The sequence below is a fragment of the Diabrotica virgifera genome, chromosome 9, assembly GCF_917563875.1.
Source record: "Diabrotica virgifera virgifera chromosome 9, PGI_DIABVI_V3a".
Lineage (NCBI taxonomy): Eukaryota > Metazoa > Arthropoda > Insecta > Coleoptera > Chrysomelidae > Diabrotica > Diabrotica virgifera.
The window spans coordinates 95,731,440-95,751,838 of NC_065451.1; the positions used below are offsets into that span (position 1 = coordinate 95,731,440).

At 35.8% G+C, this 20,399-nt stretch overlaps 2 protein-coding genes across 2 annotated transcripts; one reads left to right on the forward strand and one right to left on the reverse strand.

Moving 5' to 3' along the window:
• Window positions 1-5,843: 5,843 nt before the first annotated feature.
• On the reverse strand, window positions 5,844-6,536 carry LOC126891141 (uncharacterized). Its single transcript, XM_050660322.1, has one exon. It carries the CDS (start codon window positions 6,534-6,536, stop codon window positions 5,844-5,846), a length of 693 nt encoding a protein of 230 aa, XP_050516279.1.
• A 1,518-nt stretch (window positions 6,537-8,054) lies between these two features.
• On the forward strand, window positions 8,055-8,747 carry LOC126891142 (uncharacterized). The gene has a single exon (XM_050660323.1). It carries the CDS (start codon window positions 8,055-8,057, stop codon window positions 8,745-8,747), a length of 693 nt encoding a protein of 230 aa, XP_050516280.1.
• Window positions 8,748-20,399: the final 11,652 nt, after the last annotated feature.

The following is a 20,399-nucleotide window of genomic DNA, read 5'->3' on the forward strand; positions in this document are numbered from 1 at the left end:
AAAAATTTTAGAGGTTAATTCTACATGAAAAATTAATACCAGTTTGCTCTATAAACATATGTCCGCAAATGCTTAGTTTCGGAGATACGGGGTGTTGAAATTTTTATGTCAAACTGCCAATTTATTTATTGCTCTAAGACCAGTTGAGCTATGAAAATGAAATTTGGTGAGTTTTAGGAGGTAGTTATTACGAATTTTTTGACATACAATTTAGAATTTTGTATTCATCATTGGCGCGACTACGGGCGGCAATGGTCTGAATTTTTTTAAAGAAAAAATAGTACGCCACTGAGATATTTCGAATAAAAAATTATTTTTAAATGCCACGTCTAATTTATGATAAAAAACCTTTCTTGCCTTTTTTTCATATGATGCACCGTTTTTATACAGAAAAATAAAACATCTTGGCGCGTATTTTTCATTTCTTAATACATTATCAAGAACTATCCAATATAATAATACTAAACTAGAACAATAACAGAAAATATTTCTAATAAGATTTCAACTAGGCGCAAAGCTGCAAGAAATGTTTAAAATGATCTCCTTTACAGATAACAGAAGAATTTTATATTTATCATTGGCGGGCGTACGGGTAATGGTCTGAATTTTTTGAAGAAAAAAATAGTACGCCACTGAGATATGTCAAACTAAAAATTATTTTTGAATTCCTCGTTCAATTTACGACAAAAAATCTTTCTTTCCTTTTTTTCATACGAGGCGCCGTTTTTATAGAAATAAAAAAATATGAAAAAACATTTTTAGGAAACGCTTTTCTTTAGTTCCGAGTGACTAAAATTATGAATATTAAAAAATCAACTAAAAAGCAAAAAATAAAAAAAATTGAAAAAATCCAACACATTCGTCAAAGAAAAGCGTGGCGCGTCTTCATCGAATAAACGGTTTTCGCCCCACGCTTTTCTTTAACGAATGTGTTGGATTTTTCAAATTTTTTTTATTTTTTGCTTTTTAGTTGATTCTTTAATATTTATAATTTTAGTCAATCGGAACTAAAGAAAAGCGTTTCCTAAATTTTTTTTTCATATTTTTTTTTTACTTTTTAGTCTTACACTTTTCAAACATTAAAATATATCGTCATGTTTATTAAAATATGTATATAAATCATAATGTACAAACATAAAAAGTAGTCGGAATCGGCAAAAAATTTGAAACTTCATTGTTTATTTGTGAAGCATAACGTAAACAATTAACGTAAAAAGTGAAATTATGTATAGTTCATATCATTAGCTACAATCCGTAAAAATTTCAAATTTATACATTGTAAAAAACAATAGAATTTAAGCATTTTCCATTAAAATTGTTTTTTTTTATTTAAACAATTATTAAACATAAACAAACTTTTTTATTGACTATTCGTGTATTGTTCCCGCGAATGCATATATCTGCAAATTTTCATTCATTTGCATTGAATAAAAGGCAGGCAAATTAACCTCTAAAGATTTGACGCAAACTATTGAACTAAAGAAAAGCGTTTAAAACAAGAAAAATGTGTGTAACTTATTAAATTTAAATTGAAATACATTGTACTGCTGTCAGAAACCAGACAAAAATGTTTATATCACAAATAACCATTGCTTTTCGCTTAAATTGAATGTTAAAACTTCCAAGAGGCAGGTGGCTGGCGGAAGCTGGCTTGAAAATTTAATTTATTCGAAAAGCAATGTTTATTTCTGAAATACACATTTTTTTCTGTTTACGGGCAACTGTAAAATGTATTCTGAGTTAAATAAATTACATACATTTGTGACGTTCCGCCCCTTATAGAATCGATTATTGATGGGAAGATATTATTAATTATCGAAAATATTATTTAATTCTTCTCAGAATTATTTTCTTTCAATGTTTATTAAAATACAACTAAAACCCATCACAGAATTTTAAAATGCTTGCTGACGTCACATTTAAACGTGGCAACATTGGTTTCCCCACTTTGACAGCTAGGGATTTTGAGAATTGCCACGAGGTTCTTGGGCCGTTGAACTGAACACGCCATTGTGCTTTGAGGAGTGAGTCTACGTAGATGCGGGGTTATTGAACTAAGATTTACATATAATTCTAAGTTCCAAAGTTATTAAATAGTTATATTGTAGTCATCCAGGATCAGTGAACAGTGAATTTGAAGAATTGTACCGCATAATGGAGTTCCACCCCGGTAAATAAAAAAACAATTATTACTTTTATTCAGCCATGTTGAATGTCCTTGACTAATTTGCTAATTAAATTTTATGTAGGCTATTTTCATGGTTCGATCAAACTCATCTTGAGAAAATGATGTATTCTTTGTGGATTTTGCTTTTACTTGGAAAATAGAGCTCATTTAAATTAATTTTTTTATACTCCTTTCAAGTTCAGATCTCCTATCTTTTGAAAGATGATTAAATAAGTATCCATTGCATAGTCATACTATTTCAGCCTAATATAATATGTCTGTATACCTGTATATTAATGAAATATTATTTCACAGTAATTATATCTTGTATTCAAATCGAAAATTACATGTGTTATTTGACCAAGGTCATCCGATAACAACTTGATAAAGAGTCGAACTGTCTAGTCATTCAAGTTTTTGGACTTAATGACCTATTTCTTCTTATTCCCATAGGAATAAAAACACCTCCTCGTATTTCTTGCTTCTTTTTTTTTGACATTGGTAGATTGGTAGTAACACCATACTGTGTTTTTTAGCATCTACTATGAAATCTTAAAAAACAAAAACCACCTAACACCACCAGGGACAGACCACTCCTCGAGTAACAATCACTGGACAACCAGCCTGGATCATTTCCAGTTGTTCTTCCTTTAAGTACCTCCAGCTGTTTCCACCAGCCTTCCTGTACCTCCAGCAGGACCGCTGCAAGCGAAAGTTAGCACCACTGGGTGCTCATTACATCAGCCAGACGATTGTGTAAAAGGGGTTTGTTTGGGGACATTTGGTGCGTTTTTAGTAAAGACAGACTGTTTTTTTTTGTGATATTCAGGACATATTTTTTTTATAGTTTAATTGCACACAAATTTTTCCTGCTTCATATTTTTATAGTATTTTTTTTAACATAATATTTAATTGATAGCGTTCCCCATACTGCATAATCCCTAAGGTAAAGATCTCTGAGCTCAGATATTTTCCCCTGCAAAAGTTGTTGGTACTCTTATTTTGATTATTTTTATGCTGGTTTTCCTTTCTATATAACAATTTAACATTATTTTAGTCTACTTTAAAGTAAATTCTTCAAGTTAACTTCAACTATTAGTAAAAATTTCAATCATTCACATTATTTAACTTTAAATTAAATTCATATAAACTTCTGGGCTCTATTCCCTCAGAATAGAGTTTGGTTTCACTTGTTGTGTCATTATTATAATCTACGAGTTAGAAAAAGGATCTGTTGTATCCAACCGTAGGATTATTTAGTAGATAAAGGCTTGTGCCTGTCCAACTCACATTGAGTTATTTATATATTATTTATAATATCAGGTAGTATTTATAGTAGTGTATATTTTCCCATACAAAAATTGTTGGTACTCTTAGTTTGATTATATTTATGCTGGTTTCTATTTCTATATAACTATTTAAACTTATTTCATTATTTTAGTCTACTTTAAATTAAATTCTTCAAATTAACTTCAAACATTATTCAAAATTTCAATTATTAACTTTATTTAACTTTAACTTATTAAATTCATATACACTTCTGGGCTCTATTCCCTCAGAATAGAGTTTGGTTTCACTTGTTGAGTCATTATTGTAAACTACGAGTTATAAAAAGGATCTGTTATATCCAACCGTAGATTTATTTATTAGGTAAAGGCTTGTGCCTGTCTAACTCACCTTGAGTTACTTATATATTATTTATCGTATCAGGTAATATTTAATTAAGGTGTACGTATTATAAACGTACAATTATTATTTGGTGAAGGTTCTACTAACCTAGGTGTAAGTTGTACTTTCTGTATTAGAGGTACCCTTATTCAGATTTTCTAACCTTATTAAGATTATTCTTAGATCACATTTGTGTGATAATTTTGTAATTGACTTTCACTAGTATCATTTTTTTTGTCATGTTAGAGTCACAGACTAGTTACTTGTCTTAACTCGGAGATTGTGAACATCTAGTAGTTAAATTTAATAAAAATATATTTATTGTGCATATTTTTTTTCTCATATTACTCCTTTATATTTGTAGATTTAATATACTTTTATTACAAATTTAATATACTCTATATCAGCGTAGAATACCTGGAAGAGGGTTAACCCAGTTATCCTTCTTCTGGCGCCCAAAAATTTATTCTATTTTCATTATATTATTATATTTACCCTATCTACTTTGTGAACATTGTCTTAATATCTTCTTTTCTAGCCATCATTGTCATTTCCTTTAATTTATTGTCCAGCCAGAAATAGCCGTGCAAATTGGCCGAATCCTTCCTTGAGTGTCAAGTGGTCATTCTCTAGCATATTGAGCTAGCTATTCAAGTTACATCTATCTATTCATAATTTTCATCTTCAGTCCTATATCAATTCTACACTCTTCGTCTTAGCATCTTTCCATACAAGTACTACTGCAAAGTAGTATTTGAGACTTCAGCTTCTTCAACGCAGAAGCCACATTGTTGTTCCTTTGGCTCCATTAAGTAGATCTCCTTTTTCCTACTTCTGTTGGAGTTTACCACTCTCTTTTCATTCACTCCAACAGAAAATCTTCTTCTGTGTGTTACATTGGCGCCCAACGTGGGTTTACCACTCTCTTTTCATTCACTCCAACAGAAAATCATCTTCTTTATGTTACATCGGCTTCCCAACGTGGTGGCCTTATTTGTGGTCTGAGACAGTATTCATTTAGGTCAATTCTTCTCTTTTTTATCTCAAGTTCTTTGTTATTTCCGTTTGGTATCTCTATACACATCTTGTTACTTATTTATTTTATTTTTAATTTCTGATACATATCAGGTATTCTTATACGCTGTTTTGATTTTTGTTTATATTTTGGGACCTCATTATAGTATAGGTTTGTGCAACTTACATTCTGGGTTAAATTTGAATTTTTATTGGGAACTTATATTTGATATTGCTATTAATAATATAATTCATATAACGTAATTTTATTTCTTCAGTCAATAGTGGTATAGTTGGAGGTACAACTAAGTGTTGATTATTATTATTATTATATATATATATATATATATATATATATATATATATATATATATATATAAATACTTTTTTTCTTTTTGGGTGTGGTAGTCAAAATAAAATAGGGCTGTGCTAAGGCGTACTATTTATTCTATTCCAAGCTTTCGGAGGCAATTTCCTCCTTTTTCAAGGTTCTACAAAGAAATTACTTGCTAAGTACTCAAAAAGAAATACAAAGTTTTAACTTACCAAGAATGCTAGATTAAGCAAAAAACTGACATACGTTGAAAACGAACTTATTAAATAAAACATTTAAAGTAGTTAAAAAGTTAAAAAACACTGATTTTATAATTAAAAAATATGAAAACGACATGATGCATGTCGTCTTAAGTCTGGATCAAACCATTTCACGAACAGAAAGAGAGTCAAAAAGCGAGATTTACTGTTTAAATAAGTAGAAAGTTATGAAAAAACTTTTAAAAAGTATTAACCATGAAAGGCAGTTGTAACGGATTGCAAATACTACCAACTGTAATACCAACTTAATTTGAGCGGGAAATTTGAAAAAAGTTTTTATTATTCATCAAAAAGAAAACAGTATTTAGTAAATATGTTAAGAAAAAATATACTGAATTAATAATCAACTTGATCAAATAAATAAGAAAATTAAAAGAGATTACTAAGATGCAGAATCAGACTAGTCGAAAGTCAATATATAGTTATAAATTTTACTAAGATTCTGGATCTCAGATCTCTTATTAAGATTGTTGTCATCACTCTTGCTGATATGTACCATCTCCAGGAACGTTCTTTTGAATTTATTACTTTCTCTGGCTAATATTTTAGCATTGTTGAAATCGATCTTATGGTCTAGATTGATTGTATGCTCTGCCAAAGCACACGTAGGTTTATTTAATCTACAGTCGCTTTTATGTGAGATTATTCGACTAGACAAGTTTCTTCCGGTTTCACCTATATATGATGCTGGACATGCAGTACATTCAATGCGGTAAACCACATCTGTGCATTCTAATGTAGTTAAAGGTTGTTTGATTTTACTGTATAACTGACGTATAGTTTTGATGTTTTTGTTAGCTATTTTGATGTTTTTAAATTCCTTGAAAATTTTACTAAGTTCAATAGTTAGTTTCGGAATGTAAGGAAGGGCATAAAAGTACACACTAGTCTGCGCCGAGTTACTCTGAGCTAAAGGCCCTGGTTGTGACATGGTACTAGCAGTGAGAATGTTCCTATTGACAAAGGGAACATTGCAAATCAATTTATTAATCAGTCTTGGAGGATATGAATTTTCCACAAAAATATTGCGTAGAATGTTTAAATCATGTTGGAGATAGTCAGGATGAGACAACCTTCTGACACGTTCTTTCATTGCTAAGACTAAATTAGTTTTCATCCTAGGAGGATGGTACGAATGGTAGCTTATGAATCTGTTGCTACATATTGGTTTTCTATACCATTGTGTTTTCACCACATTACCTTCACATCTGTGCAACCTCATGTCAAGGAAGGGCAAGGATCTCTCCGCCTCTTCCTCGCACGTGAACTGCAAATGCGGGTTCTGTTGGTTGAAAACATTTAACGTAGGTTGTATTAGGTCTGTAGGTAGTGCCAAGATCAAATCATCCATGTATCTCTTTATGAATGGTATTTCAACATTAATTTGATGAAGACAATCTTCAATCAAATCGTCCAAGACATAATTACATAATATTGGTGAGATGGTGGACCCCATTGGAGTACCAAAAACTTGTTTATAGTAACTGTCGTTAAAAATGAAAATATTAGAATCAAAAACAAAAGTAATGAGTTTTTTGAGATTAACTAGATTCAGAGTCGTGTGCAATGATATGTCACCCCAGTGTTTCTCGACACTAACTAAAATTGTGTGTAAAGGTAAGTTAGTGAACAAAGATACTACATCAAAACTAACCAATTTATAATTATTAGGTAATTGAAAATTATTAATAAAGAGCTGAAAGCGAAAGAGTCCTGAATGTAAAAAGCATTATTGTTATTGTATGATTCTGTGAGAATCTTTGTAAGAAAAGCAGCTATGGGGCCATTAGGTGTACCTATAGAGGACACTATTGGTCTCATAGACAGATCTGGTTTATGAATTTTTGGCAAAGCATAAAATCTGGGAGCAATTGCATTATAAATTTTTAAAGTTTTCCCAATAGATTCATTTATTTGATTTTCCTTCACCAAATCAGAAACTAATTTGTTTGCCTTTTGTTGCAAAGTGCACACAGGGTTATTATTTAACTTTTTGTAATATTTAGTGTCTGTGAGTAAATCTTCACAATTACCTAATAATTATAAATTGGTTAGTTTTGATGTAGTATCTTTGTTCACTAACTTACCTTTACACACAATTTTAGTTAGTGTCGAGAAACACTGGGGTGACATATCATTGCACACGACTCTGAATCTAGTTAATCTCAAAAAACTCATTACTTTTGTTTTTGATTCTAATATTTTCATTTTTAACGACAGTTACTATAAACAAGTTTTTGGTACTCCAATGGGGTCCACCATCTCACCAATATTATGTAATTATGTCTTGGACGATTTGATTGAAGATTGTCTTCATCAAATTAATGTTGAAATACCATTCATAAAGAGATACATGGATGATTTGATCTTGGCACTACCTACAGACCTAATACAACCTACGTTAAATGTTTTCAACCAACAGAACCCGCATTTGCAGTTCACGTGCGAGGAAGAGGCGGAGAGATCCTTGCCCTTCCTTGACATGAGGTTGCACAGATGTGAAGGTAATGTGGTGAAAACACAATGGTATAGAAAACCAATATGTAGCAACAGATTCATAAGCTACCATTCGTACCATCCTCCTAGGATGAAAACTAATTTAGTCTTAGCAATGAAAGAACGTGTCAGAAGGTTGTCTCATCCTGACTATCTCCAACATGATTTAAACATTCTACGCAATATTTTTGTGGAAAATTCATATCCTCCAAGACTGATTAATAAATTGATTTGCAATGTTCCCTTTGTCAATAGGAACATTCTCACTGCTAGTACCATGTCACAACCAGGGCCTTTAGCTCAGAGTAACTCGGCGCAGACTAGTGTGTACTTTTATGCCCTTCCTTACATTCCGAAACTAACTATTGAACTTAGTAAAATTTTCAAGGAATTTAAAAACATCAAAATAGCTAACAAAAACATCAAAACTATACGTCAGTTATACAGTAAAATCAAACAACCTTTAACTACATTAGAATGCACAGATGTGGTTTACCGCATTGAATGTACTGCATGTCCAGCATCATATATAGGTGAAACCGGAAGAAACTTGTCTAGTCGAATAATCTCACATAAAAGCGACTGTAGATTAAATAAACCTACGTGTGCTTTGGCAGAGCATACAATCAATCTAGACCATAAGATCGTTTTCAACAATGCTAAAATATTAGCCAGAGAAAGTAATAAATTCAAAAGAACGTTCCTGGAGATGGTACATATCAGCAAGAGTGATGACAACAATCTTAATAAGAGATCTGAGATCCAGAATCTTAGTAAAATTTATAACTATATATTGACTTTCGACTAGTCTGATTCTGCATCTTAGTAATCTCTTTTAATTTTCTTATTTATTTGATCAAGTTGATTATTAATTCAGTATATTTTTTCTTAACATATTTACTAAATACTGTTTTCTTTTTGATGAATAATAAAAACTTTTTTCAAATTTCCCGCTCAAATTAAGTTGGTATTACAGTTGGTAGTATTTGCAATCCGTTACAACTGCCTTTCATGGTTAATACTTTTTAAAAGTTTTTTCATAACTTTCTACTTATTTAAACAGTAAATCTCGCTTTTTGACTCTCTTTCTGTTCGTGAAATGGTTTGATCCAGACTTAAGACGACATGCATCATGTCGTTTTCATACTTTTTAATTATAAAATCAGTGTTTTTTAACTTTTTAACTACTTTAAATGTTTTATTTAATAAGTTCGTTTTCAACGTATGTCAGTTTTTTGCTTAATCTAGCATTCTTGGTAAGTTAAAACTTTGTATTTCTTTTTGAGTACTTAGCAAGTAATTTCTTTGTAGAACCTTGAAAAAGGAGGAAATTGCCTCCGAAAGCTTGGAATAGAATAAATAGTACGCCTTAGCACAGCCCTATTTTATTTTGACTACCACACCCAAAAAGAAAAAAGTATTTATATATTTTTTCCAAACTAGTCAAAAAACTTGGACTACCTTTTTTTACTATATATATATATATATATATATATATATATATATTTTTTTTTTCTAGAGTGGTGGTAAGTTACATATAAATAAAAATTTACTTCCAGTATTTAGGTAGTAGGTTTACTTGAGTATACATTATTTATTGGATTATTTATCCATTTATTTGATCTTATATATTTATTTGATCTTATTATTTGATTATATACTGCATTATATATATTATTTTTTTTGCTGGCCATTTTGATTTTGTTGGTGTGTTGCTAATATTTTCTTGGTATATATTATATATATTTTGCGTGCAAACTTAGGTATTTTTCATACTTCTGTTCTTTGGACTATTTGTCAATAATTTTGCTCTCATCATGTGTGCTTTTAAAGCTGAACATCTTCTGGTGGATGAATTGGATTATGAATTAAAGATTAGGGACATAATGCCAGAGGAGTCGACAACTGTCGATAAAAAACGTAATCTTCTGAGAGGTGCTTTGAAACAAGAAGCTGGCAACAGGAGTTTTCTCCAAATTTCAGCTGTATCCATTCCTTTTGAGGAACAACAAAAAGGAATCACTGAAACATTGGACAGCTTGTCTAAAAAAATCGAAAAGTTTAGGGGAACTGTAAAGGATACAGAGTATGCGCGATTAACATCTCGTCTAGGCCATATTTCTGCCCGTGTACACTTGTTACACTGTCCTACAGAAGAACAGGAACCTTTCAAGAAATCTGTTTCTCTTAGAATATTAACACTAGAGGGTGAACTTGATTCTAGAGTTAACCCCATAGCTACCTCTACTCCTAATGCTCCAGTCAATGTATCTAGTTTCACTTACTCCAAACCTGTGCAAGTACACAAATGGGGTATTTCATTTTCAGGTGAAAAACAGCACACTGATGTGATGTCATTTTTGGAAAGGGTTGAATGTCTTCGAGTATCTAGAGGTGTTTCTGAAGAGGATTTGTTTGCTGCTTCTGCTGAACTGTTCACCGGGACAGCTTTTACATGGTTTAGGAATAATAGGGGTAATTTTTCGTGTTGGTCTGATCTGATTAAAAAGTTGAAGTCAGATTTTCTTCCGTACTCGTTCCAGGACGACCTACTAGATCAAATTAAGAATCATAAGCAGAAACCGGGGGAATCTGTTACTATTTTTATTAATACTATATTAGGTATGTGTAGTCGTTTAGACACTCCTTTGTCAGATTTAGCTAAAATTAAAATCATCCTTAAATGTCTATTACCCTTTTATCATCAACAATTAGCTCTTATGGACATTCAGAACATTGATGACCTTACTATAAAGTGCAAACGTTTGGAGGAAACTTTATCCTGATCTTCTCAACCTCCATCCACATCTCGATCCTCTTCTAACTCTTCTTCTCAGCCAACTTCCTTTAGGCAACGTTCTTGGCCAAATAAGGGCCATGATCATAATGTTTCGGTTGTTAGTTCTCTTGTCTGTTGGAATTGTGATCAGCCAGGTCACCCGTTTTACAATTGTGGGATTCCTCAAAGTCGTATTTTCTGCCATGGTTGTGGCCGAGAGAACACCCTTAAAATGAATTGTTCTAAGTGTTCGGGAAACGAGACTTCGGAGTTCCGTCCCCTGAACGTTTCTCCGTCCAACACTCAATCAGGGAATCCAACCCCATCGTCAAACGAAACTGCTGGACCAAGCACATCCAGCAACCCAAACCCATCTTCACGAAAAGGGAAGGGGGTGTCATTCAAGAAAGCAGCACACACCACAAAAAAAAATTAAACCAGAAATTAATTTCTATAGATGATACGTTAGATTCGCTTGATTCAAATGATCACAGATGGTCATTTACAAATTCTTCTTTGATTAGTAGTGTTCAACGTAACAATAATAATGGTGATAGTGATGTAGTTCCATTATCTATATTAGATTCTAGTTTTGTTAATGATGATGATACGTCTAGGTTAGTTCCATATTACGGTTGTAGACAACCAAATACTTTAGATCTAGATATTAATTCTTTATTAGTTAGGAAACAAAATGATAATAGGCCATATCTTCCTATTCAAATTTTAGGACAATCGTGTTTAGCTTTGTTAGACAGTGGCTCTAATATTTCATTGATAGGGGCACATTCGTTAAATTTATTGAAAAATTCTAGTATTCCCATTATGCCCATTTCATCCTTACAAGTATCTACTGCAGATGGTACAGTTCAGTCCATTACGGGCAAACTCCAAATTGAAATCACCGTGGCAGATTTATGTAAAGAAATTACATTTTATGTTATTCCTTCCGTGCAGAATTCTATAATTCTAGGTATGGACTTTTTCAATACTTTCAATAGCACCTTAAGTTCTGATTTTTCTTTTTCCATATCTGAATTTAACTTATCTACCCTTAGTGCGATTCATGATTTTTCTAGTTTATCAAGCTCTGAACAAAGGCAATTAGAGAGTATGATCTCTAAATTTACTACTCTTTCTTCAAAAGACAAACTAGGTCGTACGTCATTAATATCTCACACTATCGAAGTGGGAAATCCCACTCCTTTTAGGTTGTATCAGTATCCCATACCTCAAGCCTGGCAGGCAGATTTAGAAAAAGAAGTAGATTCGATGCTTGCTTTAAATATCATAGAACATTCAACGTCGTCCTATTGTTCCCCACTCTGGTTAACGAAGAAGAAGGATGGATCCTTCAGGATCTGCTTTGACGGTCGAAAACTAAACAGTATCACAACGAACAGGGATGCTTATCCTATCCCCAGAATAGATGTGATTTTGAGCAAACTTCAGAATGCCAAATACATCTCTTCTATTGATTTGTCTAAGGCCTTCTTACAGATTCCCCTGAGTGAAGAGAGCAAGAAGTATACTGCTTTTGCTGTCAGTGGTAAAGGACTATTCCAGTTGTCACCATGCCTTTCGGTCTTGTTTCTGCTCCTCAGACAATGTGTCGTCTGATGGATTTAGTCATTGGTCCACAGTTAGAGCCCTATGTTTTCTATTATTTGGATGATATTTTGGTTGTCACTCCTGATTTTTCCCTTCATATGGAAATTTTAGATAAATTATTTTTACGTCTTAAGGAAGCTAATCTAACGGTCAATCTGGATAAATGTCAGTTTTGTCGTCCTAGTCTTAAGTTCTTGGGTTATGTTGTGGATAACCAGGGGCTAAGGACTGATCCTGAGAAAATAGTTGCTATCAAAAATTTTCCTATACCTAAGACCACCACCCAAGTCCGTAGGATATTGGGAATGTGTGGCTATTATCGCCGGTTTGTACCGTCCTACTCTACCTTGTTGTCACCTCTTACTGATCTTTTGAAGAACAGGAAAAAGGGACAGACCATTACTTGGACTCCTGAGGCCGATGAAGCTTTTAGGCGCGTTAAAGATGCTTTAACAAGCGCTCCGGTCATGATGTCACCTAATTTTGATGAGCACTTTTACCTGATGACAGATTGCTCTAATACTGCTTCTGGAGGCGTATTATTTCAGTTGAAAGATGGCTCTGAACACCCCATAGCTTACACTAGTAAGAAGTTGAATAAGGCCCAGAAAAACTATTCAACTACGGAGAAAGAACTCTTAGCTATCATCCATGGGTTACAAGCGTTCCGTTATTATCTGGAAGGTCGTAATTTCACTATAATTACTGACCATAGTTCCTTAGTATGGCTTCATAGTATGAAAAACCCTTCTCAGAGACTTTCTCGATGGATATGCAAACTGGCTGCCTATTCATATAAGATTGTCCATAGAAAGGCAAACGGGGTAGTGGTCGCAGATGCTCTTTCACGGGTCCACGATATTAATGTTCTAGATCTGTCTTCTTTAACTCCTGATGCGTGGTATCAGAATATGATTGATAGGGTTACTCAAGACCCACAAAAATATCCTGATTTTAAGGTAGAGAATAATGTTCTGTACAAACACATCTTAAGTCCGATAGAGTCCTTATCCAATATGTCGGAGTGGAAAATAGTTGTACCTACGCCAAATAGAGAAAATATTCTGCATATGTTTCATGATGAAGTTACGGCTGGTCATTTTGGTTTTTATAAGACTTATCACCGTATTGCCGAATTATATTATTGGCCTGGTATGCGAAAGTCTATTAAAAGGTACATTTCTAAATGCATGGTTTGTGCTACTTGTAAACCAAGTAACCTACCACAGGCTGGACTTATGGGTTCCTTCAGGAACATAAATTTTCCTTGGCAGATGATCTCAATGGATCTCATTGGACCTTATCCTCGGAGCTACAAGGGTAATACCTATTGCCTGGTAGTTGTGGATTATTTCACTAAATTTCCTTTAGTTTGTCCCCTTCGTCAGGCCACAACTCCAGCAATTTTGAAATATTTGGAGGAACAAGTCTTTTTGGTGTATGGTGTTCCCCAAATTGTGTCATGTGACAATGGTCCTCAGTTTGTATCAAAGGCCTTTAAAGATCTTTTAGCTAAATATAAGGTTCAGAAGACCTTATATAATGCTGCTTACCATCCACAAGCAAATCATACTGAGAGAGTAAATCGCAGTATTGTCACAGCTTTAAGGTCCTATACATACCCAGATCATAGAGCTTGGGATCAATATATTCATTCCATAGCTCAAGCCATAAGGACTTCTGTCCATGAAGTTACCCAGTGCTCTCCAGCATATCTGAATTTTGGTAGGAATGTTGCTTTATCAGGTGATTATTTTGGTGTAATTTCAGACAATTCCGAAAATCTTCCTCAAATATCTGAGAAACTTCATCGCTTAGATGATCTCCAGATGTTACCTCATATTTTCGCAGACATTAGGAAGAAGTTAAAAACTTCTTACCTAAGGAACCAGCAACACTATAATTTGAGGAAACGAGATCTGCGATTCTTTGTTGGTGATCGAGTATTAAAGCGCAATTTTGTCAAATCCAGTAAGGGTGATGCCATTTCTGCTAAGTTTTGCCAGAAATATATCCCATGTACTGTCTTAAGGGTAATATCTACTTTGATTTATGAATTAAAGGACAATTCGACTAATAAGCGAATTGGTCAATTTCATATAAAGGATTTACTGCCTGACAATACCATGGACGATGCTATTTCTTCAACTTCATCGGAAGAAGATTAGCTTAACAGGGTTGTTTGAGCTAATCTCTTCCTGTGTTTGCCTTTAGCTCGATTTTATTATGGTATAGTATTGGTTTTGATTTTTTTTAATCACCTGATAGTGCAGGTCCTTAGTTCAATTTTCATCCTTCGGCATGGTTTGATGACTTCTAACTTATTAATTACTAGGTACCGAATTATTATGTAATACTGCTTATATGAGTTATCATTTTTTTTTTGTATTATGAATTTCATTTTAATCATTAGGGATCAATACTCTCAAGTATTAATCCAGCCAGTAGTATTACTAAGTTTGATAAACTTCACTTGTACTTTCAGTTTGCTTACTGAACCTCTTACAAAAAAAAGGGTTGTTGATTATTAGACATTTGGATATGTAGGCCCATACAGGTACTCTTGCTAATACAGATGGAACTATGTTACACTGCCATATCTTAGGTTGTCATATTTTGGTTATTTGATTATCTACTTATTATTATTTTTTATATATATATCCTTTTATATCATGTTATTGGACTTGCCATATTGGAAAGATGTGGTCGTGAATTTGTTATTGGGTTACTCTATTGACATTTGTCACTGATATCTTAAGTATATTATAATAAAAAGACTAAGTTTTCACTCTAATGGCATATAGCATATCCCACCAGAATGAAAACAATGGGAACCTTCTCTGGTTACACCTCCGAGGCTTCTACAATTTGCAAGCCATACGGATGCTGAGACTAAGGAAGATGAGGGAATTCTACAATTTACAATTCACGTCCCATCTGCTCAGCGCGGTAAAGTTCCAACGAGACTGGTTCCCTTCATACTCCACACAGAGTAAATGTAAATCAAAAATGAATAACCATTTTCAATTTCGTTGCAAAACGAAAATACAGCCGAACCATATTCCAGTCCAATCAGAGAGTGCTGCAAGCACCTCTACCGGTTTCGAAACTTATTAGTCTCTCATCAGGAGGCACATATGCTGCTCTCCCTGATCCAACCAAAACAAATCCCAGCGTGCAGTCCCGAATTGCAACGAACGAAATGGCATAGATGCCCTAGCGGCAACTGCTAGCAAAAGACTAAGTTTTCACTCTAATGGCATATAGCATATCCCACCAGAATGAAAACAATGGGAACCTTCTCTGGTTACACCTCCGAGGCTTCTACAATTTGCAAGCCATACGGATGCTGAGACTAAGGAAGATGAGGGAATTCTACAATTTACAATTCACGTCCCATCTGCTCAGCGCGGTAAAGTTCCAACGAGACTGGTTCCCTTCATACTCCACACAGAGTAAATGTAAATCAAAAATGAATAACCATTTTCAATTTCGTTGCAAAACGAAAATACAGCCGAACCATATTCCAGTCCAATCAGAGAGTGCTGCAAGCACCTCTACCGGTTTCGAAACTTATTAGTCTCTCATCAGGAGGCACATATGCTGCTCTCCCTGATCCAACCAAAACAAATCCCAGCGTGCAGTCCCGAATTGCAACGAACGAAATGGCATAGATGCCCTAGCGGCAACTGCTAGCAAAAGACTAAGTTTTCACTCTAATGGCATATAGCATATCCCACCAGAATGAAAACAATGGGAACCTTCTCTGGTTACACCTCCGAGGCTTCTACAATTTGCAAGCCATACGGATGCTGAGACTAAGGAAGATGAGGGAATTCTACAATTTACAATTCACGTCCCATCTGCTCAGCGCGGTAAAGTTCCAACGAGACTGGTTCCCTTCATACTCCACACAGAGTAAATGTAAATCAAAAATGAATAACCATTTTCAATTTCGTTGCAAAACGAAAATACAGCCGAACCATATTCCAGTCCAATCAGAGAGTGCTGCAAGCACCTCTACCGGTTTCGAAACTTATTAGTCTCTCATCAGGAGGCACATATGCTGCTCTCCCTGATCCAACCAAAACAAATCCCAGCGTGCAGTCCCGAATTGCAACGAACGAAATGGCATAGATGCCCTAGCGGCAACTGCTAGCAAAAGACTAAGTTTTCACTCTAATGGCATATAGCATATCCCACCAGAATGAAAACAATGGGAACCTTCTCTGGTTACACCTCCGAGGCTTCTACAATTTGCAAGCCATACGGATGCTGAGACTAAGGAAGATGAGGGAATTCTACAATTTACAATTCACGTCCCATCTGCTCAGCGCGGTAAAGTTCCAACGAGACTGGTTCCCTTCATACTCCACACAGAGTAAATGTAAATCAAAAATGAATAACCATTTTCAATTTCGTTGCAAAACGAAAATACAGCCGAACCATATTCCAGTCCAATCAGAGAGTGCTGCAAGCACCTCTACCGGTTTCGAAACTTATTAGTCTCTCATCAGGAGGCACATATGCTGCTCTCCCTGATCCAACCAAAACAAATCCCAGCGTGCAGTCCCGAATTGCAACGAACGAAATGGCATAGATGCCCTAGCGGCAACTGCTAGCAAAAGACTAAGTTTTCACTCTAATGGCATATAGCATATCCCACCAGAATGAAAACAATGGGAACCTTCTCTGGTTACACCTCCGAGGCTTCTACAATTTGCAAGCCATACGGATGCTGAGACTAAGGAAGATGAGGGAATTCTACAATTTACAATTCACGTCCCATCTGCTCAGCGCGGTAAAGTTCCAACGAGACTGGTTCCCTTCATACTCCACACAGAGTAAATGTAAATCAAAAATGAATAACCATTTTCAATTTCGTTGCAAAACGAAAATACAGCCGAACCATATTCCAGTCCAATCAGAGAGTGCTGCAAGCACCTCTACCGGTTTCGAAACTTATTAGTCTCTCATCAGGAGGCACATATGCTGCTCTCCCTGATCCAACCAAAACAAATCCCAGCGTGCAGTCCCGAATTGCAACGAACGAAATGGCATAGATGCCCTAGCGGCAACTGCTAGCAAAAGACTAAGTTTTCACTCTAATGGCATATAGCATATCCCACCAGAATGAAAACAATGGGAACCTTCTCTGGTTACACCTCCGAGGCTTCTACAATTTGCAAGCCATACGGATGCTGAGACTAAGGAAGATGAGGGAATTCTACAATTTACAATTCACGTCCCATCTGCTCAGCGCGGTAAAGTTCCAACGAGACTGGTTCCCTTCATACTCCACACAGAGTAAATGTAAATCAAAAATGAATAACCATTTTCAATTTCGTTGCAAAACGAAAATACAGCCGAACCATATTCCAGTCCAATCAGAGAGTGCTGCAAGCACCTCTACCGGTTTCGAAACTTATTAGTCTCTCATCAGGAGGCACATATGCTGCTCTCCCTGATCCAACCAAAACAAATCCCAGCGTGCAGTCCCGAATTGCAACGAACGAAATGGCATAGATGCCCTAGCGGCAACTGCTAGCAAAAGACTAAGTTTTCACTCTAATGGCATATAGCATATCCCACCAGAATGAAAACAATGGGAACCTTCTCTGGTTACACCTCCGAGGCTTCTACAATTTGCAAGCCATACGGATGCTGAGACTAAGGAAGATGAGGGAATTCTACAATTTACAATTCACGTCCCATCTGCTCAGCGCGGTAAAGTTCCAACGAGACTGGTTCCCTTCATACTCCACACAGAGTAAATGTAAATCAAAAATGAATAACCATTTTCAATTTCGTTGCAAAACGAAAATACAGCCGAACCATATTCCAGTCCAATCAGAGAGTGCTGCAAGCACCTCTACCGGTTTCGAAACTTATTAGTCTCTCATCAGGAGGCACATATGCTGCTCTCCCTGATCCAACCAAAACAAATCCCAGCGTGCAGTCCCGAATTGCAACGAACGAAATGGCATAGATGCCCTAGCGGCAACTGCTAGCAAAAGACTAAGTTTTCACTCTAATGGCATATAGCATATCCCACCAGAATGAAAACAATGGGAACCTTCTCTGGTTACACCTCCGAGGCTTCTACAATTTGCAAGCCATACGGATGCTGAGACTAAGGAAGATGAGGGAATTCTACAATTTACAATTCACGTCCCATCTGCTCAGCGCGGTAAAGTTCCAACGAGACTGGTTCCCTTCATACTCCACACAGAGTAAATGTAAATCAAAAATGAATAACCATTTTCAATTTCGTTGCAAAACGAAAATACAGCCGAACCATATTCCAGTCCAATCAGAGAGTGCTGCAAGCACCTCTACCGGTTTCGAAACTTATTAGTCTCTCATCAGGAGGCACATATGCTGCTCTCCCTGATCCAACCAAAACAAATCCCAGCGTGCAGTCCCGAATTGCAACGAACGAAATGGCATAGATGCCCTAGCGGCAACTGCTAGCAAAAGACTAAGTTTTCACTCTAATGGCATATAGCATATCCCACCAGAATGAAAACAATGGGAACCTTCTCTGGTTACACCTCCGAGGCTTCTACAATTTGCAAGCCATACGGATGCTGAGACTAAGGAAGATGAGGGAATTCTACAATTTACAATTCACGTCCCATCTGCTCAGCGCGGTAAAGTTCCAACGAGACTGGTTCCCTTCATACTCCACACAGAGTAAATGTAAATCAAAAATGAATAACCATTTTCAATTTCGTTGCAAAACGAAAATACAGCCGAACCATATTCCAGTCCAATCAGAGAGTGCTGCAAGCACCTCTACCGGTTTCGAAACTTATTAGTCTCTCATCAGGAGGCACATATGCTGCTCTCCCTGATCCAACCAAAACAAATCCCAGCGTGCAGTCCCGAATTGCAACGAACGAAATGGCATAGATGCCCTAGCGGCAACTGCTAGCAAAAGACTAAGTTTTCACTCTAATGGCATATAGCATATCCCACCAGAATGAAAACAATGGGAACCTTCTCTGGTTACACCTCCGAGGCTTCTACAATTTGCAAGCCATACGGATGCTGAGACTAAGGAAGATGAGGGAATTCTACAATTTACAATTCACGTCCCATCTGTAAATTGTAGAATTCCCTCATCTTCCTTAGTCTCAGCATCCGTATGGCTTGCAAATTGTAGAAGCCTCGGAGGTGTAACCAGAGAAGGTTCCCATTGTTTTCATTCTGGTGGGATATGCTATATGCCATTAGAGTGAAAACTTAGTCTTTTGCTAGCAGTTGCCGCTAGGGCATCTATGCCATTTCGTTCGTTGCAATTCGGGACTGCACGCTGGGATTTGTTTTGGTTGGATCAGGGAGAGCAGCATATGTGCCTCCTGATGAGAGACTAATAAGTTTCGAAACCGGTAGAGGTGCTTGCAGCACTCTCTGATTGGACTGGAATATGGTTCGGCTGTATTTTCGTTTTGCAACGAAATTGAAAATGGTTATTCATTTTTGATTTACATTTACTCTGTGTGGAGTATGAAGGGAACCAGTCTCGTTGGAACTTTACCGCGCTGAGCAGATGGGACGTGAATTGTAAATTGTAGAATTCCCTCATCTTCCTTAGTCTCAGCATCCGTATGGCTTGCAAATTGTAGAAGCCTCGGAGGTGTAACCAGAGAAGGTTCCCATTGTTTTCATTCTGGTGGGATATGCTATATGCCATTAGAGTGAAAACTTAGTCTTTTGCTAGCAGTTGCCGCTAGGGCATCTATGCCATTTCGTTCGTTGCAATTCGGGACTGCACGCTGGGATTTGTTTTGGTTGGATCAGGGAGAGCAGCATATGTGCCTCCTGATGAGAGACTAATAAGTTTCGAAACCGGTAGAGGTGCTTGCAGCACTCTCTGATTGGACTGGAATATGGTTCGGCTGTATTTTCGTTTTGCAACGAAATTGAAAATGGTTATTCATTTTTGATTTACATTTACTCTGTGTGGAGTATGAAGGGAACCAGTCTCGTTGGAACTTTACCGCGCTGAGCAGATGGGACGTGAATTGTAAATTGTAGAATTCCCTCATCTTCCTTAGTCTCAGC